The following is an 18465-nucleotide window of genomic DNA, read 5'->3' as shown; positions in this document are numbered from 1 at the left end:
CGGGCTTTTTTTACTTTTTTCTTCCTTCTTCCTTCTTCCCTTTTCAAAAATTTTACTTCCGCACAGCTCTGGTGTGCTCTGATATTTTCAAAGATTGATTTTTGTCAGATTAGTCAAACTGAATTCACATTTTTGTCTGGAAGAATCGATTTCCTTGATTTGTTAACTGATGTTTGAACGGTTCGAATTGTTCTTTTGATTTTCTGATATTCGTTATCTCCCTTTCATGTGATGTGCTAATGAAGTTATTTGCTATGATAATTATTCCATGACAGTTCATTAACATAAGGGAATAAAAGGGGATCCAAAGTCATCAGTATCATCATACATCCAATATGAACTACCTTCTATTCTTTCTATTGATTTCTTTAGTTAATTGTAAAGGTTGCAAAGATCACTGTGAATGCCCGGATCTCCTCGATAGACTTGATTGGCCAGGTACTGTAAATCAGTAGTCGGTTATTAAAACATTTATTTAGAGAGAGGCAACGTTTCGTATGCTGAAGGAGCGGGATGTTTTAGAAATATCACTTGTGGAACATCATATTACTATACCTTCGTGCCTCTCAATTTCACCGACTCTGAAATCCCTCGTCCTGTTGATTCTTTCGATGATCACGGAGTAAGTGTTATCTTGTTACATATTGCTCTCCACCAATTATATCCAGAAAGTCTTATCTATAAGCTACGAGGTACAAACAGGACCGAATATCAATATATTCCAATTTTTCGGAATGGTTTGTGAAAATAATGAATGGTATATCACAAAATACCCGTACGGAATTCATTATTTTTCCACTATGATAGATACATATATTGGAGCCAACGGAGAACTTGATGGGAAAAAGACGAAACTTAATCATTTTTCTTGGTAAGTATTATATCGAAAGATTGACAATCAAATATTGTTTTACAGCGAATTTCCATCAAAATAAGTATTTTGTGATTGAATGAAATATTTTCATGAGACTGAATTGATTTTTTTGTTAATAAAGTTTATACTTGTCGTGAAATTCTTTCGATTACGTCTTCCTACGTGTTGACGGGGGTACTGTAGATCGGATCTTTTTGGACATTTAAGAGTCGAAAGTTGTTCTTTCGTCGGTCTCATCAAAAAAAATGGTTGGATGGAGAGATAAATAATTTGGAATCAGTAATTACTAGTCATCGGTCAAGATTCGAGTCGGAGGAGGGACTCAAGGAATTCAATTGGCTACCGTATTCAGAGGAAAAACGCTCGAAAGTGTATAATATGCGTTTTTTGAATTGAAAATCATTTCAAATTTCAAGAAACGCGTCCAAGGTGCGCCAGGCAACGTTTTTGGCTAAAAAATCCTGTCACTGTGCACAAATCGGCTCAAAGAGCACCGTTTTCTTCAAGGTTTCAAAATTCCTGAGAGTCTGGCGTGCCCTTGACGCGTTTTTAGAGTTCACTCAAAGCTCGTCAAAGGTGCGCCTGATAGGCCGTTTGACTGTTTGGGGTGCTTTTGAGCTCTCAGCTGGGTTTCTAAATTCAAAAACTTAGAAAGGTCACAGCTGAGCACACAGAGACACCGACAGACACAAGCGTCTTCTCTCTTTCTCTCTCTTCTTCTCCACATTTTTCCATCAGTATGTATTGAGAATGCCTCTCGGAAATGGCGTTCGACCGAATTGTCTCCCTATTTTTCTGAATTTCTAGTATTTATTGCTTTATTTTTGAGTTTTTCAAGGTTTTGGAGGATTTTCAAGGTAAACAATGAGATTTTTAACATAAAAATAGCTAGAAATCGATAAAATTTACTCGATTTTTCGTATTTGCAAGAAAAATATCAATATTACTGAATTTTTTCCCTGAAAACCCAACAAAATCAGATTTCGCCTTAAAACCGGTCTGTCAGTGTGTCCAGTCATCCAGATGTCCAAATCCAGTCTTTATTCAAAAAACAAAAAACATTCGACCTCAGGTGGGGATCGAACCCTGGTCACTCTGTGTGCAGTGGGGTACTGTCTACCTTAACCACTGGGTCAACTGGATTTTAGTCTGGAAACTTGATTTTTACACGTTTCTGGGGTGAAATTTTGTGAATTTTTGGATTTTTCATGTCCGGAAACCTAAACTAGCCAGTTTTGAATTTGAAAAACCAATTTTACACCGAAAACCCAACAAAATCAGATTTCGCCTCAAAACCGGTCTATCTGTGTGTCCTGATGTCCAATTTTTGTCTGTCTGTGTGTCCAGACATCCAGATGTCCAAATCCAATCTTAATTCAAAAAATAAAAAACATTCGACCCCCGGCGGGGATCGAACCTTGGTCACTTTGTGTGCAGTGGGCACTGTCTACCTTAACCGTAGGGTCAAGCGGATTTTGTGTTAGAAACTCGATTTTTACACGTTTCTGGAGTGAAATTTTGTGAATTTTTGGATTTTTCATGTTCGGAAATCTCTGTGTGTCAATTTGGATGAGAAAAACCCCTATTTTACTGCGAAAACCTTGAAGTTGGGGTACCTACTTCCTTTACCACAGGTCTAAACGGATTTTATGCTAGAAACTTGATTTTCACACTTTCTAGAGTGAAATTTTGTGAATTTTCGAATTTTTCATGTCCGGAAACCTCTGTTTGTCAATTTGGATGAGAAAAACCCCTATTTTACTGCACAAAACTTGAAGTTGGGGTACTTTTCTGAAATTCTAGTATTTATTGCTTTATTTTTGAATTTTCCAAGGTTTCGAAGGATTCTGAAGGTAAGAACGGAGACTTTTAACATAGAAATAGCTAAAGATTTATAAACGCGTCAGTTTCATAAAATTGTGTCATTTTTGATGAATTTTTGATAGTTTTCAGTTCTTCGCAAGTACAAACCAATGGCCCTGAACTTCAACAGTAGGGCTCCTACACATTTTGACATAAAACACTGCAACAAAACCTTGTGGAAGACAAATGAAATAATTTTCGCTCATCCTTGGATCATTTGGAACTTGGAGGAAAGATGTCCTCTCAAATGTGATGTGATTTATATAAATAAAAAATTCCTCATTTATTGATACTCCGTAAACAAAAAAATCACGAAAAAAGCGTGGTGGTCGATAGGATCTCATTGATGAGTGGATCACAATCCATTATTTCGAAAAATGACATGATGATGAGACTGTTCACGAGTTCCATTACTTCCGCCTGAAAATTTAGAATAAGGCTGGGGTACCGTTGGCGCGTTTTTAAATTTGAAAAAGCTTCAATAGATAACACAGACACATTTGTGGATCTGGAACTACAAAAACGCGTCAAAGGTGCGCCAGATTCTTGAAATATCTGAAATCGGCAGCATTTTTTTAATCAAAAGTTGAACAATTGAAAGCGCGTCAACGGCGCACCAGACACTATTATCAAAACCGTCTGGCGTGCCTTTGGCAAGTCCTGGGTGATCGAAAATTGTTTTTTTTTCATCTGTCAAGCGCGCTTTTGCCGCGTTTTTCTCGGAATAAAGTTTTTTGCTCAAAATTGCTTAAAAGAATCCATTTTTGCTGGATTTTTAAAAATTTTCTGTATCTGGCGTGCCGTTGACGCGTTTTTCATGACTAACGTCATATCTATTCAGTCTGGCGCACTTTTGGCGCGTTTTTGATTAGTGAAATTTGGTTTTTTAACCAATCTAGCGCACCTTTGGCGCGTTTTCTTCTCAAAAGAAACTTTTTGGCTCAAAATTGCTCAAAAAATCTCAATTTTAGCCTAATTTTTCCGTATCTGGCGCACCTTGGACGCGATGTTTTACACTTATTCTTGTCGAATGGCTCAAAATGCACCGTTTTTTCCTTGATTTTGAAATTTCTTAGAGTCTGGCGCGCCACTGACGCGTTTGTAGTTTTTTTCTTGTTTTGTGGGTCAGAATGGCTCAATGTGAACCGATTTCAGCCGGATTTTTCAATTTCTCAAAATCTGGCGTACCGTTGATGCGATTTTTTGGGTTTTTTGGCTCAAAATTGCTTAAAATGCTCAATTTTAGCCGAATTTTTTCAATTTTTCAGGATCTGTCGTGCCGTTGACGCGTTTTTTCCGGTTATTCGCATCAAATGGCTCAGAATGGACCATTGTCTCCTAGATTTTGAAATTCCTTAGAGTCTGGCGCGCCACTGACGCGTTTGTAGTTTTTTTCTTGTTTTGTGGGTTAGAATGGCTCAAACTAAACCGATTTTAGCCGGATTTTCTTAATTTTTCTGGATCTGGCGTGCCTTTGACGCGATTTTTTGGGTTTTTTTGGCTCAAAATACTCAATTTTTCCAGATTTTCAAGCATAAAAACTCACACAAATCGACGATGAGAACAAAATGATGTTAGCGGCGCGAACGGCGCCCTCCTCCTCTCCAAACGTGTCAATACACAACTTCAGAAGGCATTGAGTCAACAAAGACTTTTGTTTTCTTACTGTATCCTTATCACATTCTTGTAAATTGAAATGAGCGGTCTGCCAGCAGCAGAGTGCCTTCAGGATACTGTTCTCTTCGAATGACGGGTCAAGGGACTCGTAGAGTGGCATAAAATCGATCCATGACTTCACGCGGGGCTGAAATTTTAGAGAAATTGGGGAAAACGCGTCAAAGGTGCGCCAGAGTCGGAAATTTTTTAAAAATCCGACTAAAGTTGAGTTTTTTGAGTAGTTTTGAGCAAAAAAGTGTATTTAGGAAGAAACGCGTCAAAGGTGCGCCAGTATTTTGAAAATCTGGCGCACCTTCGACGCGTTTTGTTCAGATTTCCGAAACGCGTCCAAGGTGCGCCAGATCCAAATTTTTTGCGTTTTTTGGGTAAAATAACTCAAATTTTATTGTTTTCTTGCGGATGTTTTAGTTTTTTCAAGGTCTGGCGCGCCTTTGACGCGTTTTCAAGTTATTTTTGTGTAAAAATGGCTCAAAATGCACCGTTTCCTCCGGGACTTTGAAATTTCTTAGGGCCTGGCGTGCCTTTGACGCGTTTTTCCCCAGGTAAAGTTTTTTGGCTCAAAATCGCTCAAAAAACTCAATTTTAACCGGATTTTTTCAAATTTTCCGTATCTGGCGTGCCTTTGACGCATTTTTCTCGTTTTTTTTCAAAAAACCCTGAAAACGCGCGTCAAAGGCACGCCAGACGACTTTAATAATAGTGTCTGGTGCACCTTTGACGCGTTTTCAATGTATTTTACTTTTTGATGAAAAATGGTCAAAATAAACCGATTTCATTCGAATTTTTAGAATTTTTTTGAATCTGGCGTACTTTTGACGCGTTTTTAATCAAAAAACCCCGAAAACACGCGTCAAAGGTACGCCAGATCCGGGAAAATTGAGAAAATCCTGCTTAAATTGAGTTTTTTGAGCAATTTTGAGCACAAAAACTTATTTTAGGAGAATGCGCGTCAAAGGGACACCAGACGACTTTAATTTTAGTGTCTGGCGCGCATTTGACGCGTTTTCAATTTATTTTACTGTTTCGATGAAAAATGCTCAAAATGCACTAATTTCAATCGAAGTTTTTTGAATTTTTCCGAATCTGGCGTACTTTTGACGCGTTTTTCCGGGGATTTTTAGCTCAAAAAGTGTGGAATTACCTTAATAATATTCTTATACTTCTCCAACTCCTCTTTCTTTGTAAACATCAACTCCGTCCCGGGTTCATCACCCAACAGAGGCAGTGGCATCATCTGAATATACGTTCCGTCTTGATTAATCAATAAATTCGACTCCATTCCAATAAAATTCGTGTAATACGAAGAACTAATGACAAAATCGACACCGCACGCGATTCGGAACAAGAAATTCTGACTGGCGTTGGATAGGTCCTGGAATCCGGGTAGGGTATTGGCGTAGTTGAAGAGCATCACGTATTCTTGCTTCTGGTAGCCACGGTAGGAGCGGAAATCGAATGGTTGTAGTTGGTGCTTCTCGAATGGCTGAAATTACAGAAAAAATGAGCAAAAATTGAAGAAATTCGGGAGAAAACGGACATCCGGACAGACAGATAGCTCAAAATTGCATAAAAATTGATTTGAACGCGTCAAAGGTGCGCCAGATTTAAAAAGTTTTGAAAAATTCCAAAAAAAAAAACCAACCAAATCACACTTGTCTGGCGTGCCTTTGACGCGTTTTGAGTGAACTATGAAAACGCGTCGAAGGCACGCCAGACTCTCAGGAATTTCGAAACCTTGAAGAAAACGGTGCAATTTAAGCCAATTTGTGCACAGTGACAGGAAAAAAGGCGTCCGAGGCACGCCAGATTCTAAAAAACTGAAATGTTCGGAAGAAAAATATGTGTTTTGAGTCATTTTTAGTTAAAAAACCTTGCCTGGCGCGCCTTGGACGCGTTTTTAAAATTTGAAATAATTTTTGATTTGAAAAACGCGTCAAATCCACCCCAAACACTCCAAAAACCATCAAAGCCAGCCTATCAGGCGTGCCTTTGACGCGTTTTGAGTGAACTTTGAAAACGCGTCAAAGGCGCGCCAGTCTCTTAGATTTTTCTGTTATTTTCATTTAAAATCAAGTTTTGAAGTTTTGAAAAACTTAAAACCTTTTAGAAATTTCAAAAAATCAAGTCTGGGGTGCCTTTGGCCCGTATTTCAATCATCCTTCAAAACGCGTCAACGTGACGCCAGACTACTCGGTTTTAGCCCGTTTTCAAAGCTATCTGGCGCGCCTTTGACGCATTTTTCAAAATTTAGAAAGTGGTTTAGGTGTCTCAGGTCTCCTAAGGTATGCTGGCGCGCCTTAGACGCGTTTGTGACTTTTCAGAAACGCGTCAAAAGGTGCGCCATTTTTATCCAAAATTTCTATTAAAATTTTGTGTCTAGCGCGCCTTGGACGCGTTTTTGGACTCACCATCTTACACATTCCAGAGAAAATATCCAAAAGACGTGAGTTGGTAAACGCCATCCGTCGACTCTTATTCAAATTCGAGTCCATTTTGAAGAAGTGCTCGTTCAACTTCTGAATCTCATCTGAATCCAAAGGGGAAGAGGAGGCGGAGCCTAGGGGTACTGTAGAACTGGTGGACGGGGTGTTCGAAGAGAATGGAGTAGACGAGTTGGAGGGGGTCTCCTGAAAAATTTTTAAAGAATAGAAAAAATATCAAAAGAAAACGCGTCAACGGAGCCCCAGACACCCTAAAAATGCAAAAAAAACTTATTTGAAAACGAGCCGCAGGTACCCCAGCCGTGAAAAAGTCATAAACATAAAATCATGAAAAAAAACGCGTCAAAGGTGCGCCAGCCAAACTGTTTTTCAATATTTTTTTGAAAACCTCGTCAGAAGTGCGCCAGCCGGTTTCAATTTTCACAAAAACTGTATTTAACGCGCCAACGACACCCCAGATCAGAATATTTTCTTTCATTTTTGACCTGAAAACGCGTCAAAGGTGCGCCAGCGTACTCAAAAATATACAGCAGATTAAGGGAGACCTGGGACCCCTTAGTCACCTTTTGAATTTTGAAAAATGCGTCGATGGCGCGCCAGATTGCTTTGAAAACTGGCTGAAATCGAATCTGTCTGGCGTGCCGTTGACGCGCTTGCTAGAAAGACGCGCCAAAGGCACGCCAGACTTAAATTTTTTTTAATTTTTCAAAAGTTGTTCTGTTTAAAAATAAAAAAATCTATCAGGCTGGCGCGCCTTTGACGCGTTTTCAGAATTTCAATCAAAACGCGTCAAAGGCACGCCAGACAAGCCGATTTTTTTTTGGCTTTTTGACTATCTGGGGTGGTTTTGACGCGTTTTTCAAATAAGAATCTTAAAATTTGTCAAATTTTCCAAAAACTCACATTTTTCAGCCGTGTAATGAGAATATCCGAAAATGTGAAGCTGAGCATTATTTATTACTTTTTTAATGATCTGGGTTCACTCAAAGACCTTGTTTGTCACATATTTGCAAAAAAAAACGAAAACGCGAAAAGTGGGCGGAGCCTATTTGGCTCGAGTCTAGCCAAGTCAGGCCAAAGTATGGGGCGGGGAGGGGGTCGCTTCTCTCTCTCATTTTCCTTCTTTTCGCCACCAATGAAGTGTGGTTTATGACGCTGGGGTGTCTTTGGCGCGCTTTTTAAAAAATATATCGGCTTCACCTCATTCATTTTGACATCATTATTGCCGTCGGGACGTCCTTTTTTCGATTGTACCACTGAAAAAAGGATTTGTATGTCTGTCTGTGTATCCAAATGTCTGGATGTCTGTCCGGTGTGTCCGGATGTCCACTTACAGTATCTCTGCATATTGTTGTCAATGCACTTCTGATATCGACACCGTTTGCACGCCATTCGACGTTCTGGAAATTATTTTTGTGATCTAACGGAATATTTTTTGATCTACAACAAATTTTTGAACTGCAAATAATTTTTGGGCTTTTACAGTAAGACTTCTAAAGATTTTAAGCCAAAAAATGTAAATTTTTCACTTAAAAACTATAAAAACGTGAAAATGTTCCATTTTTGACGATTTCTGACCGTTTTTTGTCAAATTTTCTCACATTTTTCTGTTTTTTTATTGTTTTTAAACATTTCTCACTAATTTTTCACCCAAAACTCACCATGATTCACCTCACAATCATTATTTCCCGTAATACAGTCATAAGTGATTTCCAGTGCTACAGTACGCCGGAAAAACGCGGCACACGCCTGAAAATTGGTAAAACTTATTCTGAAAATGATTTTTGATTTGAAAAACGCGTCAAAAGCACCCCAGACAGTCAAAAAACCAAAAAAATCGGTTTTTCAGGCTTGCCTTTGACGCGTTTTGAGCGAAATCTGAAAACGCGTCAAAGGCGCGCCAGTCTGATGGATTTTTTGCTTTTTTTAAACAGAAGAAGTTTTAAAAAACTTAAAACCTTTAAAAATTTTTTAAAAAATCAAGTCTGGGGTGCCTTTGGCGCGTATTTCAATCATCCTTCAAAAACGCGTCAACGGCACGCCAGACTACTCGGTTTCGCCCAGTTTTCAAAGCTATCTGGCGCGCCTTTGACGTATTTTTCAAAATTTAAAAAGGCGCCTTAGGTGCCCCAGGTCTCCCTTAATCTGCTGAAAAAAGTTCGGCATGCTGGCGCACCTTTGACGCATTTTTCAGCCAGAGCCCAACGAACCTTACAACTGGGAGCTCCGAAATGAAGAGAAAGAGCATCTGACTCGCAAATTGCGCATTTCATTTTTCTGAAAATTTGGGTAATTATGAGGTAATTAAGGTAATTATTAATTACAAAAAAAAATTTGAGTAAAAAAAGTGAAAAGTCGGCCCGTCGGGGGGCAGTGTAAATAGGCTACACTCTAGCAATCAATTGACGGGGCGACGAGAGAGTGTGTGGGGAGGAGAGGGTGCGAGAGAAAAAGAGAAAAGAGACCAACACTTGGCTAGAGAGTACACGACGACGTGTACTCTATTTGTTGCCTCTCCCCGCACTTCTTTTCGTTTTGAGGGAAGAAAAAAAATTCCAAAAAATCGAACATTGCCCGACTTTGAGAGCCCATAACGGTGCTCCAAACAATGCAAATTCAAAAAATTTTAGATTTATCTTGTAGATCAAAACCAGGGCTACATTTTTGTAGTTAACCACTTTCTGATACGGGCGGTCCCTAGAGAGTTACAAGTGGAGTTCTAAGAATTTTTCATTAAAAAAAGTAATTAAAAAAACAGAAAAATTTATTTTTCAAAAAAACTTTCAAAAAATACGCGAAATCTGGTAAAATTGGTTTTTAAAGTAATTTTAAATTCTGAAAACGCGTCAAAACCACACCAGACAGTAAAAAACCCAAAAAACCGGCATATCTGGCGTGCCTTTGACGCGTTTTGAGTGAACTCTGAAAACGCGTCAAAGGCGTGCCAGACTCTCAGGAAATTCGAAACCTTAAAAAAAACGGTACCATTTAAGCCAATTTGTGCACAGTGACAGGAATAAAGGCGTCCGAGGCACGCCAGATTCTAAAAAACTGCAATTTTTGGAAGAAAAATATGTGTTTTGAGTCATTTTTACCCAAAAAAGTTGCCTGGCGCACTTTGGACGCGTTTTTAATATTTGAAATAATTTTCAATTTAAAAAACGCGTCAAATTCACCCCAAACACTCCAAAAACCATCAAAACCAGCCTATCTGGCGTGCCTTTGACGCGTTTTGAGGGAACTCTGAAAACGCGTCAAAGGCGCGACAGTCGGATAGTTTTTTTTTTCTGTTTTTAAACAGAAGAACTTTTGAAAATTTAAAATACTGTTTAAAATTTCAAAAAATCAAGTCAAGGGTGCCTTTGGCGCGTATTATTCGAAGCATTTTTCAAGAAACGCGTCAACGGCACGCCAGCCGCCCCGCCCGTATCAAAAAATGTTCAACTACAAAAATGTAGCCCTGATTTTGATCTACAACATGCATTTTAAATTTATACAATTAAAATAAGTTTGGCCTCCGTTATGAGCTCTCAAAATCAGACTATTTTCCAATTATTTCAAAAAAAAGTTTTCCTAAAAACCAGAAAAATCTAAAAATACAGATATTTGAAAACCCAAAAAATGCTTGAAATCAAAACAAAACGATACCAAAAAAGCGATTCGTTGGTTTCAGGCATCTGGTGCACATTCAACGCGTCAGGTTTGTCTTGTAAAAGAAAATAGAAATGGAATAGACTGGCGTGTCGTTGGGCGCGTTTTTACCAATGCCAGTCAAAAAAACTTTTTTTTTTAAGGTTCAAAAACCGGAAAGTTTGGAGCGATTTTAAACTTTCTGGAGGCTAATTGAAGAACGCGTCAAAGGTGCGCCAATTAATATGATCACATTGTCTTCAATTTCCTGTCTGTTTATATGTATCGTGAGACCGACGATATTTAAGCCATTAGACCTAAATTTGACATCAAGCTGAAAATCGTGAATTTGCTTCAAAAATGTGATTGTATGTTGAGACCAGCAGGCTTCCGACATTTAGCAAAGAAAGTTTTATTCATTGATTGTGAGAAACTAAACACAAAAAAGTACAGTAATACCAGATGATTAGAAATCGAAAAGTTTGGCGAAGAATCCCTTCGGTGGTGGTGGAGATCCAGTCGGTGGGGATCCAGTGGGTGGAGCACCCGATGGTGGTGGTGGTGGTGGGGATCCTCCGTTTTGTGGTGGTGGTGGTGGGGATCCAGTTGGTGGTGGTGGTGGACTTCCTGGGGCTCCGGAAGGTCTTGGTGGTGGGGATCCGGTTGGTGGGGCTCCAGTTGGTGGTGGTGGCGGTGGTGGGGATCCAGCGGCTTGTCTCTTTCCACGTGGTGCTGGTGGAGCACCGCTTGGTGGTGGTGGCGGGCTTCCTGGGGCTCCGGATCCAGCCGGTGGTGGTGGTGGTGGAGATCCGGTTGGTGGGGCTCCTGAGGCTCCAGCTGGTGGTGGTGGTGGTGGGCTTCCTGGGGCTCCGGAAGGTCTTGGTGGTGGGGATCCGGTAGGTGGTGCTCCAGTTGGTGGTGGTGGCGGTGGTGGGGATCCAGCGGCTTGTCTCTTTCCACGTGGAGCTGGTGGGGCACCGCTTGGTGGTGGTGGTGGGGATCCCGTTGGTGGAGCACCAGATGGTGGTGGTGGTGGGGATCCTGGGGCTCCGGAAGGTCTTGGTGGTGGGCTTCCTCCGTTTTGTGGTGGTGGTGGTGGGGATCCAGTTGGTGGAGCACCGCTTGGTGGAGCGCCGGACGGTCTTGGTGGTGGGGATCCTCCGTTTTGTGGTGGTGGTGGTGGTGGGCTTCCTGGGGCTCCGGAAGGTCTTGGTGGTGGGGATCCGGTAGGTGGTGCTCCAGTTGGTGGTGGTGGCGGTGGTGGGGATTCAGCGGCTTGTCTCTTTCCACGTGGAGCTGGTGGGGCACCGCTTGGTGGTGGTGGTGGGGATCCCGTTGGTGGAGCACCAGATGGTGGTGGTGGTGGGGATCCTGGGGCTCCGGAAGGTCTTGGTGGTGGGCTTCCTCCGTTTTGTGGTGGTGGTGGTGGGGATCCAGTTGGTGGAGCACCGCTTGGTGGAGCACCGCTTGGTCTTGGTGGTGGGGATCCTCCGTTTTGTGGTGGTGGTGGTGGGGAACCAGTAGGTGGTGGTGGTGGGGAACCAGTAGGTGGTGGTGGAGGGCTTCCAGGAGCTCCCGATGGTCTTGGTGGTGGACTGCCTGGTTCCTGTCTCTTCTGTCTCAATGGTCTACCATTTGGTGGGCTGCCAGTCGGACGGGATCCACGTGGTCCTTGTCCTTCCTCAAATGGTGGCACACCGGTTGGTGGAGAACCAGTTGGTGGGGATCCGGTTGGGCGTCCGTGTCTTGGTCCCTCATGATGTGGTGGACGTCCTCCTTCAGGTCTTCCGGTTGGTGGTGAACCAGTTGGCGGGGATCCGGTTGGACGTTGTCCTCCGCGATTCTCGGATTGGCGTTTTCCGCGGAATCCTCCTTGTTGAGATCCTTGTCCGTTAGGGGCGTTGGTTTGTCCTCCGAATCCTCCGTTCTGAAATTAGAAGAATTTCTGGCGTGCCGTTTGCGCGTCTACAGTACCTGTTGTCCTCCGAATCCTCCTTGTTGACCTCCCTGTTGTTGCTGTGGGGCACCAGAGAATCCTCCGTTCTGAAAATGACAAAATGGTATCAGGCTGGCGTGCCTCAGACGCGCTTTCCAGAGTCTACCGTACCTGTTGTCCTCCGAAACCTCCTTGGTTACCGCCTTGTTGTTGGCCTCCCTGTTGTGGTGGGGCACCGGAGAATCCCTGTAATTTTAGGAGATTTTGTGGTGATTAGGGATGATTTTTGGCTTCTAAAAGTGGTTTTTCGGGATTTCTGGGCATGAAGAATGGGGTTTTGAGTGAACTTTGAACTAAAAATTGCATTTTTTTAAACTCTTTTTATGGAAAAATGGCATTTTTGAGAATCTAGGGGTTCGTATCTGGAGTGTCTTGAACGCGTTTCTAGAGCCTACAGTACCTGTTGTCCTCCGAATCCTCCTTGATTTCCACCTTGTTGGTTTCCACCGAATCCTCCATTACCTTGTTGTGGGGCACCGGAGAATCCGCCGTTCTGCAAGCAATTTGATATGGAAAATGGGATTTTTGAAGGTTTTCAGCCTAGAATGCGCTTTAATCTTGTATTTTTCAGTCTATCGGTGTGTCTGAGTGTCCCGATGTCTTAAGAACCAATTTTCCCCACGTTTTCAATTGGATACCCCTACGCAACATGTCAAATACAAAATATTGCAAACATTTTGAGCCTGAAGTTAGTTTTGAAACGGATCAAGCTGTGTAAATAAGCGGGATGTGTGCAAAATGTGTGGGGCAAAATTAGAGGTCAATATACACAGAAATGTAAGCGGAATTCCGCTTTCCGGCCTTCCGCTATTTCAAAATTGGAAGAATGTCTGGCTTGCCGTTTGCGCGTCTACAGTACCTGTTGTCCTCCGAATCCTCCTTGGTTTCCTCCCTGTTGTTGCTGTGGGGCACCAGAGAATCCTCCGTTCTGAAAATGACAAAATTGAATAACTGGGGTGTCGTTGGCGCGTTTCAGCAGAGTAACGCGGAGCGGTTATGCTATCAATCAGACCCTTTAGTTAGAAAGTTATGGATTTGGCTGGCGTGCCTCAGACGCGTTTTCTTGACCCTACTGTACCTGTTGTCCTCCTAAACCTCCTTGATTACCGCCTTGTTGGTTTCCACCGAACCCTCCTTGTTGACCTCCCTGTTGTGGTGGAGCACCAGAGAATCCTTGTGGTGGGAATGGTGGTGGGGATCCGGTCTGAAAATGGATTTTAGGTTAATTAGGGTAATTTAGGTAATTAGGACTGTTTTGAAAATAGTTTTTATCTAAAAAAAAACGCGTCAAAACCACTTCAGACAGTCAAAAAACCAAAAAAATCGGCTTATCTGGCGTGCCTTTGACGCGTTTTAACAAACTCTGAAAACGCGTAAGATGCGCGCCAGTCTTATAGATTTTTTTTGCTATTTTTAGAGCTGAGAACTTTTTAAAAATTAAACATCTTTTAAAAATTAAAAAATTTTGAGTCTGGGGTTCCTTTGACGCGTTTTCCAAGCATCTCTTAAGAACGCGTCAACGACATGCCAGATATTTGGTTTCAGCCAGTTTTCAAAGCTATCTGGCGCGCCTTTGACGCATTTTCCGTAGTTCTAGCAGATTCTAGACATGAAAAATGGGTTTTTGAGCGTTTTTTGAGCCAAAAATTGTGTTTTTTGAACTTTTTGAACTAAAAAAATTCAATAATAATATTTCCACTCACTGGACCACCGAATCCTCCTTGTGGAGCACCGGAGACACCGCCGAACTGTCCGTTACCGTTTTGTTGACCGTTGAAACCGCATTGCTGTTGCTGTTGACCGCCGAAACCCTGTAAATTTCAAAAATGTGAATGCGCGCTCTACTGGACTTTTTACTTGGAAAGAAAATCTCAGCCCGAATTTCGAAAAATTATTTGGTACTTTTTCGTAGAAAATTTGTCAGAACAATGTGTTTCAATTGCTCAAAAAATTTCAGCCAAATTGGACTGTTTTTCGGTGAGTTATGAACAACAATGCAAGTGCGCTCTAGTGGACTTTTGCTGTAACTTGCTGAAAATTTACCCAAACTGTCTGAAAATTTCAGAACGAGAGAGAAATAAGGAGAACTATAACTACACCAATTTTCAGTCAATTTGGCGCATTTTTGGCAAAGCTATGCAAGTGCGCCCTACCGAACAAACGCTATAACTTCTTTAAAACTTGACCGATTTAACTAAAATTTTGAGATATGGCTCAATGAGACAGTGTCTAGCCGCCCACCTAATTTCAGCAAATTTGGAGCACATTCAACGCAATAATGCAAGTGCGCTCTAGTGGACTTTTGCTGTAACTTGTTGAAAATTTACCCGAAATATCTGAAAATTTCAGGGCAGTCAAAAAAGGACAAGAACTATGTGTACGCCAAATTTCAGCCAATTCGGAGCACTTTTGGCCATGCTATGCAAGTGCGCTCCACCGAACAAATGCTATAACTTCTTTAAAACTTGACCGATTTAAGTAAAATTTTGAGATACGGTTAATAGTGACAATATCAACCCGCCCATCAAATTTCAGCAAATTTGGAGCCCATAATGCAAGTGCGCTCCACCGAACAAGCCCACTAACTAACCTGTTGCTGGGCGACGGCACTCGCCGTGACTGCCAAAAGTACGAATACAAATTTTGACATTATCCGGAAAATGATACATCTACTCGTGGGGCTCTTGAGGTATTTATACCGTTTAAAGTTGATGCTGAATTTTGGCCCCGCCCCCTTCTCTACGTGACTCAACTATGTTTAGACAGGCGGTGGGGGCATGTACATCCATCACAAAAACGTCTGGAAAAGTGTTTTTGGTGTTTGTTTGGCGCGCCGCGGCGGGAATTGATTTGATCTACAGAGAACGATCAGCTGGGTGGTGGTGGTGGGTGATCAGAATCTGGTGTCTTACGGTGGTAACAAACTATTAGTCATAAATTGATACATACATACACATGCCTATTAAACGAAACATCTGAAAATAAATAGAAAAATGTTTATTGGTTTAGTCCGGAAAAATAAGAAATACCGTCATTTCCGGCTCCAGGAATAGGAAAATAATTGGGCAGCTAGTCTTCGAGTACTGTAGCTGATGGGAGGTACAGTAGGTCTCAATGATTTTTTGTTGTTGAGATTGTATCGTAGTTAGCTGAGGTACTGTAGATGTACCCACATTACTGTGATGTCTTTAAATTAGATACAGTAATCTAGAGTCAAGAATTTTTATTCGCCAAACGAAATTCTGGATTTTAATAGGTTTGGAGAGTTATTTTGGAGCTTTTTTAATCAAAAAATGATGATTTTTAAGGTTTTTCTACACAAAAAAGACGTATCCGATAAGTTAAAAAAATTTTTCGAACTACCAAATCCAAAATTGGGTTTTCAGAGGTTCTAATGGTGTTTTAGACCTTTTAAAGTATAAAAAATTAAGTTTGTATGAGTTCAAAAAGCATTTTCAACTGTTTTCAACCAAAAAATCCAATCTCTGACCGGTTTTTTGACAGTAGGAGTTTATTTCTCCAAACATTTTTCCAAAACTGACTCCATGACATTCCCTAGGGAGTACTGTATTAATTATTCATTATGTTTATTATCTCCTTTAGTTATTCACACCATTGTCCTGCTGGGGTCTAAACCGGATTCTGTCTGCTAATTGATAAACATTATCATAATCTTGTCATCTCTTATTCATTATTCCTCTTTTCACCGATCACCATATGTTCATTGCTTTAATAATATTATTCACACTTCTGAATATTTCAGACGCCGCGTTTCGCTATGGTGAGTCTTAGTTTACAGTACCGCTCAAAAGTATATTAAGTTTTGGTTTTTTTCAGTCCGACTTTGAGATTGTGTCATGGTAATAATTATTGTCCCATCAAGTAGATTTTTTATGGATCTTATAGATCAAAAGTAGATTTTCATTTTTGTAGTTGACAACTTTTTTGTACAGACACTCCCTAGGCAAGTTACATGTTGACAAAGTAATTTCATTACCATGACACACTCTCAAAGTCGGACCTTTTCAACTGAAAAACCAAAACAATATACTTTTGAGCGGTACTGTACATTAATTAGAGTAGTTTGCATTGCTATAATTAATTTATGCAATAGGATTCCAAATCCACAATCAACTTTTTGGCAAAAAATCGATACTCCATTTTCCCAGAAAACCGAACCTTAACCTGCCAAACCGACAACGGTGTCGACAAGTGTGTCCTAACGGCTCCAGACTCCAAACTACAAAATTTGGATCTGGAAATTAATTGTCGAAGGGAAAAGAATCCACAAAGTGAAAAAATGCGGCTAGCGTGTCCAATAAGATGTCCGAAGGATTATGAAGTACATGTGAGTTTTGCCGGTTTCTGGACCATAAAATTGATAAAATTTGGGTTTTTTAGTGAAAAACGCGTCAAAAACACCCCAAACGGTCAAAGGCTAAAAAAAATCGGCTAAAAACCATCAAAAACCATCAAAAACAGCCAAAACTCATTTGTCGGGCGTGCGTTCGACGCGTTTGAAGTAATTTCTAAAAACGCGTCAAAGGCGCGCCAGTCTCATTGATTTTTTTGCTATTTTTAGAAATGAAAACGTTTTAAAAATTAAACATCTTTTAAAAATTGAAAAATTTCAAGTCTTGGGTGCCTTTGACGCGTTTTCCAAGCATCTCTCGAGAACGCGTCAACGGCACGCCAGACTATTTGGTTTCAGTCAGTTTGCAAAGCAATCTGGCGCGCCTTTGACGCATTTTTCCAAATTCAAGAAGTGACTCAGATGTCCCAGGTCCTCAGGTATGCTGGCGCGCCTTTGACGCGTTTGGGACTTTGCAGAAACACGTCAAAGGCGCGCCAGACCCTAACTAGCCGATTTTTAGCCAAAATTACAAATTTTTGTCCATTTCTTTGCAGGTGCTCAACAAAATTCCGTCGAGCAACCGAAAATGCACCAAGTACTATACCTATGGAAAGTATCAGGGGGAATATGAGTGGTGAGTACATTCAGCTGTCCAAATATATCGTTTTGCATGGAGAATTTTTTTTTTTTTTTTCACAAACCAAAAGTTTTTTGGAGCAAAGAACGATATGTGTCTATATGTGTGTAGGTGTGTGTTTTGTTTATCTCACGGAGGCGGAGCTGGCGTGACGTTGGCGCATTTTTTTGGCTAGTTTGAGTAAGTTTTCCAAAATTGTTTTTTTTATTTTGTCGGAAAATTTCAGTTTTTCAGTCTAAAAATGGCTGAAACTGCTGGAAAAGGGTTTGAAATCAAAAAAAAACTTTGAAAACGCCACGTGGCCGAGTTTTTCAGCCGGTGGCCTAGAAACCCAAATTTTCGGAAAACTAGTACCAGCGTCAAAAAAGATGCTTTATGGCTTGATTTGATGGTTTAAAGGTCAAAAAACTATTAGAAACCTCAAAAAACATCGAATTTGGTTCATGGCCGAGTTTTCAGACTCGTGGCCTAGAAACCCAAATTTTGCAAAAACTAGTCCCCGAGCTCAAAAAGCTCTTCAACTGTCAGTTTTTGTAATTTTCAGCGTTTATAGAGCCTAAAAACAACAAAAAACAAGCGAAAATGGTCTGTGGCCGAGTTTTTCAGCCGGTGGCCTAGAAACCCAAATTTTGAAAAAACCTGTCCTTGGGGGCGAAAAACTGGTTCTAGGGGTTTTTTGGGGTTCTAAGCGATTTTCCCTTATTCCAGGTACATCTGGATGCTGGAACCATGCATCTCTACCATCTCCACACATTGCAGATATCCTGAGGACGTTTTGAAGTTTTCAGTCTGAAATCTGAAATCTGAAATGGAAAAAATGTTCTTGATCTAGAATAACATTTTGTTGTTGGTCATACATTGATAGACATGATAACATAACAATATTTTTTATTTTCTCACAATGTATTCAAAAAGATTGGAAATAAATAAAGATGTGGTGTCTTGAACTGTATGTATACATTTGGAAAGTTCTCAAAAAGGGAAAATAAAACA

At 40.8% G+C, this 18465-nt stretch overlaps 3 protein-coding genes across 3 annotated transcripts; 1 reads left to right on the top strand and 2 right to left on the bottom strand.

The window, feature by feature from the left end:
* Nucleotides 1–323: 323 nt before the first annotated feature.
* GCK72_015804 (uncharacterized protein) lies at nt 324–935 on the top strand (the record flags this gene model as incomplete). The annotated part of the gene is made up of 4 exons (XM_003096308.2): nt 324–438; nt 480–622; nt 669–871; nt 917–935. Coding segments are annotated over 4 exons (480 nt in total), but the record flags the coding sequence as incomplete, so codon positions are not given.
* Nucleotides 936–3046: 2111 nt separating this feature from the next.
* Nucleotides 3047–9128, bottom strand: GCK72_015803 (uncharacterized protein; the record flags this gene model as incomplete). Its single annotated transcript, XM_053731142.1, has 8 exons — nt 3047–3157; nt 4284–4541; nt 5556–5897; nt 6823–7041; nt 8056–8111; nt 8190–8255; nt 8517–8604; nt 9066–9128. 8 exons carry the CDS (start codon nt 9126–9128, stop codon nt 3047–3049), a joined length of 1203 nt encoding a protein of 400 aa, XP_053585914.1.
* A 1823-nt stretch (nt 9129–10951) lies between these two features.
* GCK72_015802 (uncharacterized protein) lies at nt 10952–15131 on the bottom strand (the record flags this gene model as incomplete). Its single annotated transcript, XM_053731141.1, has 8 exons — nt 10952–12412; nt 12460–12528; nt 12593–12667; nt 12882–12974; nt 13341–13409; nt 13560–13685; nt 14185–14292; nt 15072–15131. The coding sequence occupies 8 exons, from the start codon at nt 15129–15131 to the stop codon at nt 10952–10954; spliced, it is 2061 nt and encodes a 686-aa protein (XP_053585913.1).
* Nucleotides 15132–18465: the final 3334 nt, after the last annotated feature.

The sequence above is a fragment of the Caenorhabditis remanei genome, chromosome IV (assembly GCF_010183535.1).
Source record: "Caenorhabditis remanei strain PX506 chromosome IV, whole genome shotgun sequence".
NCBI classification, from domain to species: domain Eukaryota; kingdom Metazoa; phylum Nematoda; class Chromadorea; order Rhabditida; family Rhabditidae; genus Caenorhabditis; species Caenorhabditis remanei.
This window is presented reverse-complemented; position numbering and strand designations above follow the sequence as displayed.